The 20693-nt window shown below is 46.9% G+C and overlaps 2 protein-coding genes across 2 annotated transcripts; both read left to right on the forward strand.

Moving 5' to 3' along the window:
* The first annotated feature begins 4065 nt into the window (after nt 1–4065).
* Nucleotides 4066–9266, forward strand: LOC142465482 (receptor-type tyrosine-protein phosphatase H-like). Its single transcript, XM_075569443.1, has 3 exons — nt 4066–5200; nt 6289–6552; nt 9004–9266. The coding sequence occupies exons 1-3, from the start codon at nt 4807–4809 to the stop codon at nt 9264–9266; spliced, it is 921 nt and encodes a 306-aa protein (XP_075425558.1). The 5' UTR covers nt 4066–4806.
* Nucleotides 9267–18412: 9146 nt separating this feature from the next.
* LOC142465483 (receptor-type tyrosine-protein phosphatase H-like) lies at nt 18413–20648 on the forward strand. Its single transcript, XM_075569444.1, has 3 exons — nt 18413–18890; nt 19247–19501; nt 20599–20648. Exons 1-3 carry the CDS (start codon nt 18656–18658, stop codon nt 20646–20648), a joined length of 540 nt encoding a protein of 179 aa, XP_075425559.1. The 5' UTR covers nt 18413–18655.
* The last annotated feature ends 45 nt before the right edge of the window (nt 20649–20693 follow it).

Here is a 20693-nt window from a genome sequence, read left to right on the forward strand (position 1 = left end):
GCTTCTATTAATATTCCCATTCAGAGATACGGCTCTGGCTATCGCCTCTACAGGTTCCAAGCACTTAGTGCTATTATTTAATACGGTTTTATTGCACTCACTTTATTTGGTCTGGTACAAATATTTTAACGCATACTCATTAAATAGTTTTTTTAATCAAGCTAATTATACATGACATTAGGACCAGTACTACTGTTTATTCATTAGTCTCTTCCATTGGTACTTAAGTACTTTCCCACATACAGGCATTGAGTGCACGAGCTAAGGGACTTATCCGGTTGGCAGTGTGTATGCTCCATCGGTGTTCTTCTTCTTGTTGTTCCTTACACCTCCTCCTGATTGGCTGCTATTGAGGAATGTAGCAGGACGGAGGTAATTGTCCTGCTCTCTGCCTACTCGGGGGGAAATCCCCCTGCAGTTAGAATTCTGCCACGCCCCAAATTCTGCCACGCCCAAATTCTGCTGCGCTCAAATTTTGCACCCTAGGCGGCCGCCTAATGGTAGAACCGGCCCTGACTATTGCTAATAAATCGGTGTGAGCGATCCCAGGCAGTGTAGTGTTCTGAGCCCATGGGGGGAACACACGCTTAATAAGGCCCCAAACCTCCCCTCAGTGTGTGCAGGCAGCATGGGGGGGGGGGGGTGTATAGCTGTCACTCACTGCGGGAGCTTCCAAAGTAACGCCCCACAATGCCTTGCTGCTGTGGATGTGACTTTGGAAGCTCCTGCTGTAATTGACAGCTTTACCCCCCATGCTAAGGGACAGTTTGGGGCCTTAATAAGTACACAGTCCCCACACAGGCTCAGGAGCACCCCATACTGCCTGAATGGGGGGGAGAGCGGGGGGAGAGCAGGGGGGTGAGCGGGTGAGGGGTGAGGGAGAGCACCGGGTGAGGGAGTGGCCTATGGGTGGTGAGAACCGGAGGAGCGCTCTCAGGGATGGTCAGCTGGGGGAGCGGCCTATGTGAGGGGAGAGCCGCAGAGAGCATGGGGGAGGGGGGAGGGGTGTGTGTGTGTGTGTGTGTGTGTGTCTCTCCGTCTCTCCTTTGGCCCGTCACTCCGCCTCAGGCCAATTAGAGGTGTGCGGGGCCTGGCCCAAGGTCCAATGGGATTGCCGCTATGGACACAGGGAGGGACACAGGGAGACACATACAGACATGGAAACATATGACGCTTTCAGAAATATATAGTAAGATATGGGCCGGGGTCTCCTGAAATCTTTGTTCAAGTACTTTTTTCTGGTGCTTCAACTACTGCCTTCTGAACTGAATGAGTTAATGCAGGGGGGCTCAACTGCAGTCCTCAAGACCCCTCAACAAGTCAGGTTTTTAGGATATTCCAGCGTCAGCACAGGGGGCTCAATCAGTGGACTGAGCAAGTGATTGAGCCACCTGTGCTGAAGCAGGGATATCCTGCAAACCTGACCTGTTGAGGTGTCTTGGGGACTGCAGTTGAGCCCCCCTTTGTTAAAGTGTAATGCCTCCTGCATTGATGCTTCCTATTTATTATTTCTTCCCGCAGCGCTGGAGGAACGTTACCCACCAGGAGAGACAAAGAGAGGCGGAGATCCTGGATTCTTCTACCAACCTGCAAGGAACTGGATATACATAGTATCTCCAAGTGGTCGTCACGAGGGTGGCACATACTTACTCAGCAGTGCTATTCCGCAAGGCACTTTCCAGCACGAGAAGATGCCTTCCCATGCGTACACTTAATAGGCTATAAGGATGTTGTCCAGTGCTAGGTGTCTTGTGCAATAGCACTGCTTAGAAAACATGTCCCGATGTACGTATAACTGGTTGTTGAGTTTCAGGTGGACCAGTTTTAACTCCCCACATGAAACCGTCTTTGAGCCTCTATCCAAGAGATACAGATTTAGTCCTGTAGGGGGCATCACTTTGGTTTAGTAGCACACTGGTATACTATATATTCTCAGTGTTGAAGAGGTCAGCATGTGTACTGGTGCTGAAGGAATAAAGAGACATTAGGTGGGGGTAGAATGAAAGTTTGTCACAAGTCAAGGTTCTCTCATCCCTGGAGCTCACTTGGCACTGCTGGGTTTAAAGTCTTAAAGCAACCCTGCCTCTGTTCTAGATGTTATTTGGATTACTACATGGCTGCTGGTTACCTGTATTTATCTCAGACCATTAATGTTGGTGCCTTTTTCAGGAGTGTGATTTCCTGATGGATGGAAGACCTGGATGGATGTGAGAGATTTATTCCGTTGCCCGAGATGTGTTGTTACAAACTGCTTTCAGTGGAGTTAATATGAAGACCCCAGTTACTCTGTAATCCTATTAATCACATTTCTCTTTATTTCGACCTGTTTAGAGCATTTGAGATGAACGATTTTACTACAATCATTGAGCTGTCACAAAGTCTTGTTAACTCTCTCGTGTACAAAGAAACATCAGTAAAAATTATGTAAATAAGCAAGATTCAGGGGAATTTCAATGCTTTGTGGTAGTTTTCATAGATCCCACATTTAAGGGATTTTGCCATCCGGTTTTGTGGGATTTGCCAACACAAACACAGTCTTGCTTTCAATGCAATTTTTAAACATCCGGTGCATTCTGTTGCAACAGTTTGGCCTTAGACCATACCCCAAAAGTGGCACAAAAAATTCAGAGTATGACACTGCTGTGTCACTTGCAACACGTTGGGTGTCATTTATCAAGAGTGGGACAGAAGCTGCTGCTGTTTTCTGCTGGGGGTATGAGAGACTGATACATAGTCCAGTTGTCCTAACTTTAATTGAGATAATTAATATTGATGAGTGCACCCCCAGCTAACTGCACACGGTAAGTACTGACATGCATTACGGATCATTCCATTTGTGTTTTAATGCCATTGGCTCATTATATTTCATTTTCTCTTCCAGGGATGGGGAACAAAACTATATTTCCATGGCTAATGTTGACCCGAAGATCACAGGAACATCTGTTAGAGATCATGATATATAATGTATAATACAATCTCTGCTTCTCTTCTTCTCCCAGGTACAGCTTTATCTGTGTGCATTATCCGCTAACAGTATTTGCATTCACCATTTTTAATGGATTCTTTCAGTGAAAGAGGAAATATTATTTTCATCTGACTACATTTTTTTATTAGCTGGAACTTCTTGCCTGATTATTAACCCCCCACATACCACACTTGGAAATCTGTATATGTTGTCAATGTAAATATCCTGTCTATATGTACAAAGATGTGTATTAAAAAAATACCAAGAAAATGTGGGCGCAGTGAGTTTTTATTCCGTTTATTCGGTCCAGGCATTTTAAATTATTGCCCCAGTCTTATCCTGGAGCTGCACGGACGGTAATAACTGCTGAACCATAACCTAATCATTAGTCATGTGGCTACTTTTTATATTATGTCAATATTTAGCATATTACCAAAGTGAGCATCAGAGTCATATGGCTTCTGTAGCATAAGACATAACCATTTCTTTTCTGCCGTGCTTTGCGTTACCGCACCGTGACTCAGACACAGATACCCCGGCATTCCCTCCTGTAGTCATACCTTCTTCCGGGCTTATTCTAGGGTGGTTGATCCCTCGCGTTTGTTTGCCAACATTCCCTGTTGGTGCTTTTGCTGTCTTCTTTCTCACCTAGAATAACAATAAAATGGTACTGGGCTACGTGTGGCTTCCATTCCATGCCACTCTATCCAGTGTGTTTTCACAATACAAAAGAGGTACCTTGTTATCAATATATTTGACTTCAATTAATAATTGATGTAACACTAGTACAAGTGCATACACACCGCTTCTCAGACTCAATAGGAATGAATTGGCTAAATCAGTCGCTTCGTATTACTCCTCTTTCATAGGGAGACATCTCCGAACCTCACTCATCTGAGTCTTTCTTTGGATCAGTTATGGTTAAGTTTGATTTTCTTTCAGCTCCTGAGTGAATCATGAGTGATCTGCCGTCCTCCCTGATGTTCTGCACCATCCCATCAATACTTAATAAGACTATTATCTATACTACCAATAAAGATGAGATTACTATCCCGTGTGTTTTGATTGTGTGTTATTTCCACGCACTGTAACAGTGAAGGCTTTATAGAGCTCTGCGCTTCAATGAATTTGTCATATCTGACAAGTGCTCATATGATGCTGATAACTGATTGGGCTGCCTTGTAGTCAACCTGAGAAGTGATACAGGCCCATATCTACTAAACACCACTGTTACATAAGACCCTTCCAGCCTATTCACATGTTTCATTGTTATTATCTTTTTACATTTATCATATCATAGGTCTGTTTGTCATTCCAAAACGTATCCATTGCATTTTGCATTTCTCATACATTCATTTTTGATTTGCCGATGCTTCCTCTCTCTGGTGTTACAGAGCTGAACCGTCATCAAGCAGCTGATGCTTAAACCTGAGATACAAAGTCATGTCTGTCTTCCTTTCCTGTTACAGGACCCTGCCTCCCAGGTACAAGGGTCCACATTCTTCAGGCTGGATCTTCTGTCTGGAGCCTGCTGCCACTGACCTTCTGATGGCCAGATTATAGGCCCATGAGATCACCCTGAAAGCCGACCTTTACCTGACATTCCAATAACGGGAATAAACATAATTAAAGAGTTAAAGCTCTATTACTTTACTCTTGTACAAATTAGTGGATGGAAATGACAGGTTATTTTTGTAAAATGCTCTTTGCAAAACAATCAAGTATTAAGCAGTGATGTTTTACATATGTTACTTGTGCCACTGACGGTCAGATCATTACACGTTGTATATACTCTTCAAGCTTTACAGCTACATTCTATGGAGTATTTATAATATAGTATTATGATATTCTGTGATACTATAAGGTCAATGGCACAGATTGCATGTGGACAGTATCACAAGCCATTCATTTTGCTCAGTATTATTTGGTTGAATGGTGATGGTTGGGAACATCACATTCATTGGAGTTGTGGATGTATTTCAGGTCCTGGTATTATCCGGAACCTAAATCTCAAGCTGGTGTCAACCTCAAGTGCGGTTTTGGAATGGGAATCCCCACAGGAAGGAGCCACTGGCTACAAAGTGATAGTGATTGGAGACCCCCCATTAGATTTCAATGTGACCTTGGAGAATGCTGATCTGTCCCAACTGATCCCTGGAAACTACTACACGGCCTTCATATCCGCATACAATGAATCCAAGGAAGGAGGCGCACTGAGCATATCTTTTAATGCAGGTAACATTTGAGCATTTAGATGAGATATCTGGACTTGCAGACGATTGACAATAACTCAAAAGTTTAACTGAAAAAACTCCACGTGAGCACTTCACCTACAAATGCAAAACTGGTGAATTTCCTCACTTTGTGCCATATTAAAAAAAGCAGAACAAACGAGAAAATATCGAAGAATGATTTCACACCCTACTAGAGAAGAGATGTGTTTGCTCACAGGCTGTGTTATAATATATCCCATTTAGCTTTTGCTCTGTATTATTTTGCACCTTTGGAAAATTAAGACATTGATAATTTAAATAACTGGAGATCGCTATGTAGATAACAGGAGTAAAGTGTGTGATGAAATTGCTAAATGTATGTTCTTTTTACATTTAGGAAGCATGGGGAAGCATCATTTAATCATTCACGTCTGTCCATAATTAAAATGTAACGCATGTTCAATCCATGTATGGCTCTGAGTAAGCCATGCTTACCATTTATTGAGCCACTTCCAGATCAGGTGTGCACTCCAGATCTCAAGACCCCCAAACAGATCAGGATGTAAGGATATCCCAGCTTCAGCACAGGTGGCTCAGTCTAAGGCTGCGCTTATAGTGCTGGCGACGGTCAGGCGACGGTCGCTGGAAAATCAAATAGAGATGACTTCCAGCGATTGCGACCAATCCGTCTCTCCATTGCGCCGTCGCGTCGCGCTTACTATAAGCGCACGCGATGGTGGCAATGCATTTGTCTTGCCGTGACGGCGCTAGCGCTGTCGACAGCACTATAAGCGCAGCCTTAGAGTGTTGAGAACTGGAGTTGTGCACCACAGTTCTAGATAAATTCATTAAGTACTTGGCATTCTTTATACATTTGGCCCTCTTGCATATTCAGGAAATAATCAAAACGTGGCGTGAGTGCGTGACATTGGTGCTGGATTATACTATTATATACAGCAATAGATTATGTTCAGTTGAGTAATTGTACATTTCATTGACATGTTCTTAACAAATCGTGTATTTTACAAAGAGATTCCAGCTTCTAATATTGTACACCTGCATGGATCTTAATTCGGATATGATATCAGCAACTCTTCGTTCTTTTTGCAGTACCTGGAAAGGTCCAAAATGTGACTGCACTCAACATCAACCCCACTTCTGTGGCTCTCAGCTGGCAACCACCAGAGGGCAATGCCAGTTCTTATGGGATACAAATGTTGCAAGATCCAACTTTCAATATGACAGTGACTTCAAATTCTGTCACGATCGGAAACCTGACACCTGGAAATGATTACACCTTCCTGGTCTCTGCTGTCGTTGGTGAAAACCATTTACCTTTACAGGGAAATAGCAGCGATATATCTATATACACAAGTGAGTGTCTTTAGCAATGAAAATGAAAGGCTAAATGCATGAGGATTATAGGAATCAATGAAATTCCTGCTCTCCGATTCGTAAAAGTTCTGGGGCATCCAGGGGCAGGAGGTAGGGTAGATCACCCGGTTGTATCGGGAGGAAGGGGAGGCCACCTCTAGGGGTATTATCTCCGGAGGGACAGGACATACTGTACAGGTGGAAGGAAATCCGGATGTGGGCTGGAGGAGCTCGTGGCAGGTCAGGGGTGGACTGTTGGTAATTGGTGTAGTATCTTAATAATGAAAAATACACATGCATAGCCTGTGGGTATTATTGATCCCAGGACAGGGTAATAACTGGCCATGAATGCCTAAAATCTAACCCCATCCCGGGCTCAGAATATACATTCTTTGTCTCTGCAGTAGTTGGGGACAATAATTTCCAAGGGGATCCAACTAACGTTTCCGGGATAACCAGTGAGTATCAGTCCTGGGGCTGTAATTATAGCTCAGATACTATCAGTTGGACGTATCTTCCAGTGTGTCATATTTCAGAATAAACAGTATTGAGGAAAGGAAATATTAGAACAAGGACAAGAACTTCCTCACTAAAATGTTTGTATTTATACACATTTATAAAATACAGGAATTTATAAAATGCATAGACTAACACTCTGATTCTTACATTGTTACCCAAAAAAACACAAAAGCTGAACACATGTAAACCTACATTTTTCTATAGTTAAAATAACTGTTTGTTTAATTGTTTTGCCATTTGGGTAGATGTAGTAGTAATAATTATAATAATAATAATTATAATGATAGTACAGATATAATTCATGATTTAGAACATAAAGAGAGTACTTTACTTGCTGATGATCTCCCTTAGGCTATGGCCCCAGTAGTCACGGCTGCACGCGCGCCAGATCGTCTGGCGGTGCATGCACCTGCTTCTGCCGCGACCTGTGGTTGTGCTTATAGTGTAGAGCAGGAGATCCGACGAGGGGGGGGCATGGCGGGGGCGCGGCAGACATGACGTCACACGGCTGGTTCGCCATCACCGTCGCCGAGATGTGGCCAATGCTTGGCTGCCACACCAAAAGACAAAAAAGTTGTCTTTTTGCCAAGTCAGTCATGCATCGCGCCTTGTGCGTGCACGCACTCATGCCAACTGGGGCCTGCCCCATAAAGAGCTGCGCTCTGGTGTGTGGCGAGCACGCCTTGGCCGCGCGCAGCAGCGGCCACTGGGGACCTAGCCTTAGTGTATGCTATAGCAACCTATAAAGATATTACTGCTTCACCAAACACTTTTCCCATAAGTTAATTGAAGGACAGACTTTGACTATCATAGTTATTCTATGCGTCATAATTTAATATATATATATATATATATCATTATCTCTAGCCTTGTCTCCCCACTGCTGGATGAAGGCCTCCCCCAATGATCTAGGTACTGCGGTAACAGCCTCTCTTCTCCATATTGCTCCATTACATTTTCTGATTTCAACCTCCCATCTTACTAGTGGTCGTCGTCTTGGTATTTTAATATCCCTTTGGAATCCAGTAGAGTACCATCTTTTACTAACAATGGCAATTTCTTCTTGCATCATGTCCGGCCCACTGCTATTTTCATTTCACCCAGGTGATGCCAGACGTTTGTTTTGAACCCATTCATACTTTTTCCCGTCTCTTCAGGTAATACCCAGCATGCACTTCTCCATACTTCTTTGAGTTGCCTGAAGCTTCTGAATTTTCTCTCCCAATTTAGGGTCCATGTTTCACAGAATACACTGGTTGACAACTTTCCTTTTGAGGCACAGTGGAAGGTTCTCTTGAAAGATTGTCTTGTTTCTTCCAAATGCACTCTTTCCCATCTTCATTCTCCTATTAATTCCATTCAATAGGTTTCCATCCATTGTTACTTGCTGGCGAAGGTAGACATTGTCTTCAACTTCTTCTTGTTCTATTCAATTTATTTCGATCTTTGCTGAGTTGACATATTTGTTGAACATCACTTCGGTCTTGCTGAGAGTAATATTAATTGCTGGAGAACTTCTAGACTGGTGGCAAAAATAACAATGTCATCTGCAAATCATAAGTAATTCAAGTATTCACCATTGTTTGATTCCTTTTTCTCCCAATTAAATGTCTTGAACAATTCTTCAAGTGTTGCTGGGCAAAGCTTTGATGACATGGTGTCTCCCTACATCATTCCCTTGGTCTCTAGTCTCGGCGAAGTCCAGGGTCTGTTGCATCTGATTGACGAGTATATTTGTAAAAATCTTGATTTAAATAAAAAAAATGGTTGGAAGTTACCAGCCAAAATAAAGTCTTCTTATGTATATTGAATACATTAAAGTAAAACAAGGTAATGTGAACATACGCATTAGGAAGAATCTAAGGATATCTGAAGTGACATTCTAATAATTATCATTTATGTAGAAACATCGTTTTGTTTTCTCTGTTTCAGTCCCCAATGTTATTGAGAACATGAATATTGACAATATCACCACTAATACTGTATTCCTGAGCTGGACACACCCAGCAGGCAACAGAAGCTCCTATGGGATAGAAGTCTTAGGCATTCCATCAAAGAACCTGACCGTGTATTCAGAATCCGTCCTTGTGGACCAGTTGGTGCCTGGAAATTATTACACATTCAGCATCTTTGCCATTGCTGGAAATGGTTTGTCTGGGAAGACGACGGTGAATTCGACATTTACAGGTGAGTAAGTGTGAAAATTTAAAGATTCACAGACGGTAATCTAATGTTCTACTTGCAATAAAAATTCATTATATATCTCTCTCTGAACGACCATCATACTATCAGTTACCAACATAGAAAATAACAGAATTCTGGCGGATGTGCTATTTTTACGACGAATTGTAGTACATCTTCTAGGGCCAGCCTTAGGCTTTGCGGGTCCCAAGATGGCATGCTGCCACGGGGCCCCACCATGTAAAAATAAAAAAAAGGGTCTTACCAAGATGAGCATCCCTCCTCCGGCAAAGTCTTGCAGGCATGAAGTCACGTTGCCATGGCAACGCGAATCACGGTGTCATCGTCCCCCATGATCTTCCCATCATTCCCCATTTTCCCCATCGCCCCTCATGATCTTCCCATCGTTCCCTATTTTCCCCATGATCTTCCCATCGTCCCCCATGATTTTCCCATCGTTCCCCATTCTCCCCGTAGTCCCCCATGATCTTCCCATCGTTCCTCATTTTCCCCATTGTCCCCATGATCTTCCCATCGTTCCCTATTTTGCCCATAATCCCCATGATCTTCCCATCGTTCCCCATTTTCCCCATCGTCACCCATGATCTTCCCATCGTTCCCTATTTTGCCAGTCGTCCCCATGATCTTCCCATCGTTCCCCATTTTCCCCATCGTCCCCCATGATCTTCCCATCGTTCCCCATTTTCCCCATCGTCCCCATGATCTTCCCATCCTTCCCCATTTTCCCCATCGTCCCCCATGATCTTCCCATCATTCCCCATTTTCCCCATCGTCCCCCATGATCTTCCCATCATTCCCCATTTTCCCCATCGTCCCCCATGATCTTCCCATCGTTCCCTATTTTGCCCATAATCCCCATGATCTTCCCATCGTTCCCCATTTTCCCCATCGTCACCCATGATCTTCCCATCGTTCCCTATTTTGCCAGTCATCCCCATGATCTTCCCATCGTTCCCCATTTTCCCCATCGTCCCCCATGATCTTCCCATCGTTCCCCATTTTCCCCATCGTCCCCATGATCTTCCCATCCTTCCCCATTTTCCCCATCGTCCCCCATGATCTTCCCATCATTCCCCATTTTCCCCATTGTCCCCCATGATCTTCCCATCATTCCCCATTTTCCCCATCGTCCCCCATGATCTTCCCATCGTTCCCCATTTTCCCCATTGTCCCCATGATCTTCCCATCGTTCCCCATTTTCTCCATCGTCCCCAATATTTTTCCCATCGTTCCCCATTTTGCCCATTGTCCCCCATGATCTTCCCATCGTTCCCCATTTTTCCCATCGTCCCCCATGACCTTCCCATTTTCCCCATCGTCCCCCATGATTTTCCCATCGTTCCCCATTTTCCCCATCATCCCCCATGATCTTCCCATCGTTCCCCATTTTCCCCATCGTCCCCCATGATCTTCCCATCGTTCCCCATTTTCCCCATTGTCCCCATGATCTTCCCATCCGTCCCCATTTTCCCCATCGTCCCCCATGATCTTCCCATCGTTCCCCATTTTCCCCATTGTCCCCATGATCTTCCCATCCTTCCCCATTTTCCCCATCGTCCCCCATGATCTTCCCATCGTTCCCTATTTTCCCCTTTGTCCCCATGATCTTCCCATCATTCCCCATTTACCCCATCGTCCCCCATGATCTTGCCATCGTTCACCATCGTCCCCATGATCTTCCCATCGTTCCCCATTTTCCCCATCATCCCCCATGATCTTCCCATCGTTCCCCATTTTCCCCATCGTTCCCCATGATCTTCCCATCGTCCCTCATGATCTTCCCATCGTTCCCCATTTTCCCCATCATCCCCCATGATTTTTCCATCGGTCCCCATTTTCCCCATCGTCCCCCATTATCTTCCTTTTGTTCCCCATTTTCCGCATCATCCCACATGATCTTCCCATCTTTCCCCATTTTCCCCATCGTCCCCCATGATCTTCCCATCGTTCCCCATTTTCCCCATCGTCCCCCATGATCTTCCCATCGTTCCCCATTTTCCCCATCGTCCCCCATGATCTTCCCATCGTTCCCCATTTTCCCCATCGTCCCCCATGATCTTCCCATCGTTCCCCATTTACCCCATCGTCCCCCATGATCTTGCCATCGTTCACCATCGTCCCCCATGATCTTCCCATCGTTCCCCATTTTCACCATTGTCCCCCATGATCTTCCCATCGTTCCCCATTTTGTCCATCGTCCCCCATGATCTTCCCATTGTTCCCCATTTCCCCATCGTCCCCATCGTCCCCCATGATCTTTCCATCGTTCCCCATTTTCCCCATCGTTCCCATGATCTTCCCATCCTTCCCCATTTTCCCCATCGTCACCCATGATCTTCCCATCGTTCCCTATTTTGCCAGTCGTCCCCATGATCTTCCCATCATTCCCCATTTTCCCCATCGTCCCCCATGATCTTCCCATCGTTCCCCATTTTCCCCATCGTCCCCATGATCTTCCCATCCTTCCCCATTTTCCCCATCATCCCCCATGATCTTCCCATCATTCCCCATTTTCCCCATCGTCCCCCATGATCTTCCCATCATTCCCCATTTTCCCCATCGTGCCCCATGATCTTCCCATCGTTCCCAATTTTCCCCATCGTCCCCCATGATCTTCCCATCGTTCCCCATTTTCTCCATCGTCCCCAATATTTTTCCCATCGTTCCCCATTTTGCTATTGTCCCCCATGATCTTCCCATCGTTCCCCATTTTTCCCATCGTCCTACATGACTTTCCCATTGTTCCCCATCGTCCCCCATGATTTTCCCATCTTTCCCCATTTTCCCCATCATCCCCCATGATCTTCCCATCGTTCCCCATTTTCCCCATCGTCCCCCATGATCTTCCCATCGTTCCCCATTTTCCCCATTGTCCCCATGATCTTCCCATCCTTCCCCATTTTCCCCATCGTCCCCATGATCTTCCCATCGTTCCCCATTTTCCCCATTGTCCCCATGATCTTCCCATCCTTCCCCATTTTCCCCATCGTCCCCATGATCTTCCCATCGTTCCCTATTTTCCCATTGTCCCCATGATCTTCCCATCATTCCCCATTTACCCCATCGTCCCCCATGATCTTGCCATCGTTCACCATCGTCCCTATGATCTTCTCATCGTTCCCCATTTTCCCCATCATCCCCCATGATCTTCCCATCGTTCCCCATTTTCCCCATAGTTCCCCATGATCTTCCCATCGTCCCCCATGATCTTCCCATCGTTCCCCATTTTCCCCATCATCCCCCATGATTTTTCCATCGGTCCCCATTTTCCCCATCGTCCCCCATTATCTTCCTTTCGTTCCCCATTTTCCACATCATCCCACATGATCTTCCCATCGTTCCCCATTTTCCCCATCGTCCCCCATGATCTTCCCATCGTTCCCCATTTTCCCCATCGTCCCCCATGATCTTCCCATCATTCCCCATTTTCCCCATCGTCCCCCATGATCTTCCCATCATTCCCCATTTTCCCCATCGTCCCCCATGATCTTCCCATCGTTCCCCATTTACCCCATCGTCCCCCATGATCTTGCCATCGTTCACCATCGTCCCCCATGATCTTCCCATCGTTCCCCATTTTCCCCATTGTCCCCCATGATCTTCCCATCGTTCCCCATTTTGTCCATCGTCCCCCATGATCTTCCCATCGTTCCCCATTTCCCCATCATCCCCATCATCCCCCATGATCTTTCCATCGTTCCCCATTTTCCCCATCGTTCCCCATGATCTTCCCATCCTTCCCCATTTTCCCCCATGATCTTCCCATGATCTTCCCATTGTTCCCCATTTTCCCCATCGTCCCCATGATCTTTCCATCGTTCTCCATCATCCCCCATGATCTTCCCATGATCTTCCCATTGTTCCCCATTTTCCCCATCGTCCCCATGATCTTTCCATCGTTCCCCATTTCCCCATCGTCCCCCATGATCTTCCCATCCTTCCCCATTTTCCCCATCGTCCCCATGATCTTCCCATCGTTCCCCATTTTCCCCATTGTCCCCCATGATCTTCCCATCGTTCCCCATTTTGTCCATCGTCCCCCATGATCTTCCCATCATTCCCCATTTCCCCATCGTCCCCATCGTCCCCCATGATCTTTCCATCGTTCCCCATTTTCCCCATCGTTCCCCATGATCTTCCCATCCTTCCCCATTTTCCCCATCATCCCCATGATCTTCCCATCATTCTCCATCATCCCCCATGATCTTCCCATGATCTTCCCATTGTTCCCCATTTTCCCCATCGTCCCCATGATCTTTCCATCGTTCCCCATTTTCCCCATCGTCCCCCATGATCTTCCCATCCTTCCCCATTTCCCCCATCGTCCCCATGATCTTCCCATCGTTCTCCATCGTCCCCCATGATCTTCCCATTGTTCCCCATTTTCCCTATCATCCCCATGATCTTCCCATCGTTCCCCATTTTCCCCATCGTCACCCATGATCTTCCCATCGTTCCCCATTTTCCCCATCGTCCCCATGATCTTTCCATCGTTCTCCATCATCCCCCATGATCTTCCCATGATCTTCCCATTGTTCCCCATTTTCCCCATCGTCCCCATGATCTTTCCATCGTTCCCCATTTTCCCCATCGTCCCCCATGATCTTCCCATCCTTCCCCATTTTCCCCATCGTCCCCATGATCTTCCCATCGTTCCCCATTTTCCCCATTGTCCCCCATGATCTTCCCATCGTTCCCCATTTTGTCCATCGTCCCCCATGATCTTCCCATCATTCCCCATTTCCCCATCGTCCCCATCGTCCCCCATGATCTTTCCATCGTTCCCCATTTTCCCCATCGTTCCCCATGATCTTCCCATCCTTCCCCATTTTCCCCATCATCCCCATGATCTTCCCATCCTTCCCCATTTTCCCCATCATCCCCATGATCTTCCCATCATTCTCCATCATCCCCCATGATCTTCCCATGATCTTCCCATTGTTCCCCATTTTCCCCATCGTCCCCATGATCTTTCCATCGTTCCCCATTTTCCCCATCGTCCCCCATGATCTTCCCATCCTTCCCCATTTCCCCCATCGTCCCCATGATCTTCCCATCGTTCTCCATCGTCCCCCATGATCTTCCCATTGTTCCCCATTTTCCCTATCATCCCCATGATCTTCCCATCGTTCCCCATTTTCCCCATCGTCACCCATGATCTTCCCATCGTTCCCCATTTTCCCCATCGTCCCCATGATCTTCCCATCGTTCCCTATTTTGCCCATCATCCCCATGATCTTCCCATCGTTCCCCATTTTCCCCATCGTCACCCATGATCTTCCCATCGTTCCCCATTTTGCCAGTCATCCCCCATGATCTTCTCATTGTTCCCCATTTTCCCCCATTTTCCCCATCGTCCCCCATGATCTTCCCATCGTTCCCCATTTTCCCCCATTTTCCCCATCGTCCCCCATGATCTTCTCATCGTTCCCCATTTTCCCCATCGTCCTCATGATCTTCCCATCCTTCCCCATTTTCCCCATCGTCCCCCATGATCTTCCCATGATCCCCATTTTCCCCATCGTCCCCCATGATCTTCCCATCATTCCCCATTTTCCCCATCGTCCCCCATGATCTTCCCATCATTCCCAATTTTCCCCATCATCCCCCATGATCTTCCCATCGTTCCCCATTTTCTCCATCATCCCCAATATTTTTCCCATCGTTCCCCATTTTGCCCATTGTCCCCCATGATCTTCCCATCCTTCCCCATTTTCCCCATCATCCCCCATGATCTTCCCATGATCCCCATTTTCCCCATCGTCCCCTATGATCTTCCCATCATTCCCCATTTTCCCCATCGTCCCCCATGATCTTCCCATCATTCCCAATTTTCCCCATCGTCCCCCATGATCTTCCCATCGTTCCCCATTTTCTCCATCATCCCCAATATTTTTCCCATCGTTCCCCATTTTGCCCATTGTCCCCCATGATCTTCCCATCTTTCCCCATTTTTCCCATCATCCCCCATGATCTTCCCATCGTTCCCCATTTTCCCCATCATCCCCATGATTTTCAATCTTTCCCCATTTTCCCCATCGTCCCCCATGATCTTCCCATCGTTCCCTATTTTCCCCATTGTCCCCCATGATCTTCCCATCGTTCCCCATTTACCCCATCGTCCCCCATGATCTTCCCATCGTTCCCTATTTTCCCCATTGTCCCCCATGATCTTCCCATTGTTACCCATTTACACCATCGTCCCCCATGATCTTGCGATCGTTAACCATCGTCCCCCATGATCTTCCCATCATTCCACATTTTCCCCATCGTCCCCCATGATCTTCCCATCCTTCCCCATTTTCCCCATCGTCCCCATGATCTTCCCATCGTTCTCCATTGTCCCCCATGATCTTCCCATTGTTCCCCATTTTCCCTATCATCCCCATGATCTTCCCATCGTTCCCCATTTTCCCCATCGTCCCCCATGATCTTCCCATCGTTCCCCATTTTCCCCATCGTCCCCATGATCTTCCCATCGTTCCCTATTTTGCCCATCATCCCCATGATCTTCCCATCGTTCCCCATTTTCCCCATCGTCACCCATGATCTTCCCATCGTTCCCCATTTTGCCAGTCATCCCCCATGATCTTCCCATTGTTCCCCATTTTCCCCCATTTTCCCCATCGTCCCCCATGATCTTCCCATCGTTCCCCATTTTCCCCCATTTTCCCCATCGTCCCCCATGATCTTCCCATCGTTCCCCATTTTCCCTATCGTCCCCATGATCTTCCCATCCTTCCCCATTTTCCCCATCGTCCCCTATGATCTTCCCATGATCCCCATTTTCCCCATCGTCCCCCATGATCTTCCCATCATTCCCCATTTTCCCCATCGTCCCCCATGATCTTCCCATCGTTCCCCATTTTCTCCATCATCCCCAATATTTTTCCCATCGTTCCCCATTTTGCCCATTGTCCCCATGATCTTCCCATCCTTCCCCATTTTCCCCATCGTCCCCCATGATCTTCCCATGATCCCCATTTTCCCCATCGTCCCCCATGATCTTCCCATCATTCCCCATTTTCCCCATCGTCCCCCATGATCTTCCCATCATTCCCAATTTTCCCCATCGTCCCCCATGATCTTCCCATCGTTTCCCATTTTCTCCATCATCCCCAATATTTTTCCCATCGTTCCCCATTTTGCCCATTGTCCCCCATGATCTTCCCATCTTTCCCCATTTTCCCCATCATCCCCCATGATCTTCCCATCGTTCCCCATTTTCCCCATCATCCCCATGATTTTCAATCCTTCCCCATTTTCCCCATCGTCCCCCATGATCTTCCCATCGTTCCCTATTTTCCCCATTGTCCCCCATGATCTTCCCATCGTTCCCCATTTACCCCATCGTCCCCCATGATCTTCCCATCGTTCCCTATTTTCCCCATTGTCCCCCATGATCTTCCCATTGTTACCCATTTACCCCATCGTCCCCCATGATCTTGCGATCGTTAACCATCGTCCCCATGATCTTCCCATCATTCCACATTTTCCCCATCGTTCCCCATGATCTTCCCATCGTTCCCCATTTTCCCCATCATCCCCCATGATTTTCCCCATCGTCCCCCATTTTCCCCATCGTCCCCCATGATCTTCCCATCATTCCCCATTTTCCCCATTGTCCCCTATGATCTTACCATTGTTCCCCATTTTCCCCATCGTCCCCCATGATTTTCCCATGGTTACCCATTTTGCCCATCGTCCCCCATGATTTTCCCATCGTTCCCCATTTTGCCCCACGATGGGAAGATCATGGGGGACGATGTGGAAAATGGGGAACCATGGGAAGATCATGGGGGACGATGGGCAAAATGGGGAACGATGGGAAGATCATGGGGGACGATGGGCAAAATGGGGAACGATGGGAAGATCATGGGGAAAATGGGGAATGATGGGAAGATCATGGGGGACAAAGGGTAAAATGGGGAACAATGGGAAGATCATGGGGGATGTTGGGGTAAATGGGGAACCTTGGGAAGAACATGGGGGACGATGAGAATAGGTTCACAGTTTGCAGGACTTATCCCTTAAGTTAATTTAAGGACATATTAACCGTAACATATTTATTTTATGCTCCATAGTTTCATATCTTAATATATAAAATCGAAAGGTTGGTACTAGCTGCGGTGAATCTGATTGGTCCTCAGCCTCTGGCCAATCAGATTGGTGGGTCTGATGTCACCCAACTGCCACACACACACACACACACACACACACACACACACACACACACACACACACACACACACACACACACACACACACACACACACACACACACACACACCTCTCTTCCCCCTCGGCCACACACACACTCTCTCTGTCCTCTCCCTCCCCATCACACTCACCTCCCTCCCCGGTGCTCCACTCACCTCCCTCCCTGGTGCTCCACTCACCTCCCTCCCCGGCGCTCCACTCACCTCCCTCCCCGGCGCTCCACTCACCTCCCTCCCCGGCGCTCCACTCACCTCCCTCCCTGGTGCTCCACTCACCTCCCTCCCTCCCCGGCGCTCCACTCACCTTCCTCCCTGGCGCTCCACTCACCTCCCTCACCAGTGCTCCACTCACCTCCCTCCCTCCCCGGCGCTCTACTCACCTCCCTCCCCGGCGCTCCACTCACCTCCCTCCCCGGCGCTCCACTCACCTCCCTCCCTCCCCGGCGCTCCACTCACCTCCCTCCCTCCCCGGCGCTCCACTCACCTCCCTCCCTCCCTGGCGCTGCACTCACCTCCCTCCCTCCCCGGCGCTCCACTCACCTCCCTCCCTCCCCGGCGCTCCACTCACCTCCCTCCCCAGTGCTCCACTCACCTCCCTCCCTCCCCGGCACTCCACTCAACTCCCTCCCCGGCGGGGGAACAGGCAGTGGGTAGGCAGCCTGCAGCTGCCATGCGGCGCCTAAGATGGCGGTGCCCGGAAGGACCCTCTTCCTCCCTCGCGGAGTAACTAAGATGGCGGCGCCCGGAAGGAGAGGTGACGTGTGTGTGTCACTGTGTGTGTGGCACTCCTCCTAGCGGGAAATTTAACTCACGGGCAACGCCGGGTCTCTCAGCTAGTACAGTATATAGATATTCTATTGAATCCAAAAACCAAAATAGTACAAAACATTCAGCATGATAAGGAAAACTTGGAATTCGATGTAAAGGCAATTAGAAGTGATTGGGCATTTCCTAAATATGAAGCCAACTGTGACACAGTAGAGATGAGTTGCTAGCCAATATAAAGTCATCTTATCTATATTGAATCCATTAAAGTAAAACAAGATACGGTGTACACACAGTAGGAAGAATATACAAGTATCTGAAATGACATTCTAAGAATTCTCATTTATGTAGAAACATCTTTTGTTTTCTCTATTCCAGTTCCTGATGTAATTAACAACATGAACATTGACAATATCACCACTAATTCTGTATTCCTGAGCTGGACACACCCAGCAGGCAACAGAAGCTCCTATGGGATAGAAGTCTTAGGCATTCCATCCAAGAACCTGACCGTGTATTCAGAATCCGTCCTTGTGGACCAGTTGGTGCCTGGGAATTTTTACACATTCAGCATCTTTGCCATTGCTGGAAATGGTTTGACTGGGAAGACGACTGTGACTTCTACATTTACAGGTGACTATGAGAAAGGGTGGAAAGACTAATCAATTGTAAAACTGCATATATGTTTCATCTTTAGTTTCAATTCATTACATTACCAGAACAACATATATCTTGTTATGTGGGAATTGGAACAGTGTAAAATATAAGAGCAGCCTGTGGGAGGGGCAATTTATAAAGATAATGTTAGGACATGCTATGGATTTAGTACATGGTAATATTTCCTGTATATCAATTCTTTCACCATGAGTCCATTTAAATACATTACAGTACAACAAAGATATTGCATGTAGGAGTACAAAGTATATATGGATAACTAAAATACAATCCTTAGGAAGTACATTCAAGTGTCTGTATGCTTTCCATTCCAGTACCTGATGTTATTGGGAACATCACCAAAGACAATATCACCACCAATTCTGTATTCCTGAGCTGGACACACCCAGTGGGCAACAGAAGCTCCTATGGGGTAGAAGTCTTAGGCATTCCATCCAAGAACCTGACCGTGTATTCAGAATCCGTCCTTGTGGATGAGTTGGTGCCTGGAAATTATTACACATTCAGCATCTTTGCCATTGCTGGAAATGGTTTGACTGGGAAGACGACAGTGACTTCTACATTTACAGGTGAGTAAGTGTTAAAATTTAAATATTCACAGACTGTAATCTAATTATTCTGGAACCAGAGTCATATGTAGTATGTGAATGAGTCCAGATAGCTAACTCGTCCCCTTCTATTCTATTCTAAGTCCTTCTATTTTCTTCAACTTTATTTGGGGGAGTTACAGAAATAAAAGGTACTTGTTAATGATGTTATTGCCAGAATTCTCTTGTCAGGAGAATGACCTATGGCTGAGAAGGTGTTCTGCAGTGAGAGAGTGCTTCTCTGAGAGGAAGGTGCATTGTTATGGGGGGATGCTAGAAAATGATTGCCTTTGCAGAGGGAGCAATGGAGGGGAGAGTGTACTCACTTAGGCAGCTTGTTAGGAAAAGGAAATACACTTTCCAGGGACAGACAGGAACAGGTTGAGGACCAATCCTTTAAACAGAAGGGGGCAGGGGAACAACAGGGCTAAACCAACCCTATGGCTATAGGATTGGGAGGTTGCCAGGGCAACCAACAAGTGGCCGTGTAAAGAGGGGAACATGTTTCAATAATGTTGCAGTTTACACAGCTTTGGCTGCATCAGAGCAGGGAAAAAACATGTAACTCCCTTGGGGAGAGCTGGCAGTGTGAGAACAGAGACAATGTATAATCCTGTTCCAGGACACTAATGTTCTACTTGCAATAAAAATGAATTATACAGTATTTCTCTCTGAACGACCATCATACTATCAGTTACCAACATAAAAAATAACAGAATTCTGGCGGATGTGCTATTTTTACGTCGAATCCTAGTACATCTTCCAGGGCCAGCCTTAGGCTTTGCGGGTCCCAAGATGGCATGCTGCCACGGGCCCCACCCTGTAAAAACAAAAAAGAGGGACTAACCTAGATGAGCATCGCTCCTCCGACAAAGTCTTGGTGGCATGAAGTCACGTTGCCATGCCAACACACATCATGGTGTCAAGTGATGTAACATTGCCATGACAATGCTACGTCATATGACACCGTGATGACGCAACACTGCAGGAGGCAGCCCACTGCGAAGAAGGTAAGAGGACACACACAACACTCAGACACCCTCACACCTACCTCACTGCCTCTTCCTCCTCTTCCCAAGGCGGACACCTTGTTCGCCTGGCACTGAGGCCGGTCCTGCTTTTAGTGTGAAAGCATGAAAATGTGCAGATAAGAAGATACAGAATATAAACGTTT

The sequence above is a fragment of the Ascaphus truei genome, chromosome 14 (assembly GCF_040206685.1).
Source record: "Ascaphus truei isolate aAscTru1 chromosome 14, aAscTru1.hap1, whole genome shotgun sequence".
NCBI classification, from domain to species: domain Eukaryota; kingdom Metazoa; phylum Chordata; class Amphibia; order Anura; family Ascaphidae; genus Ascaphus; species Ascaphus truei.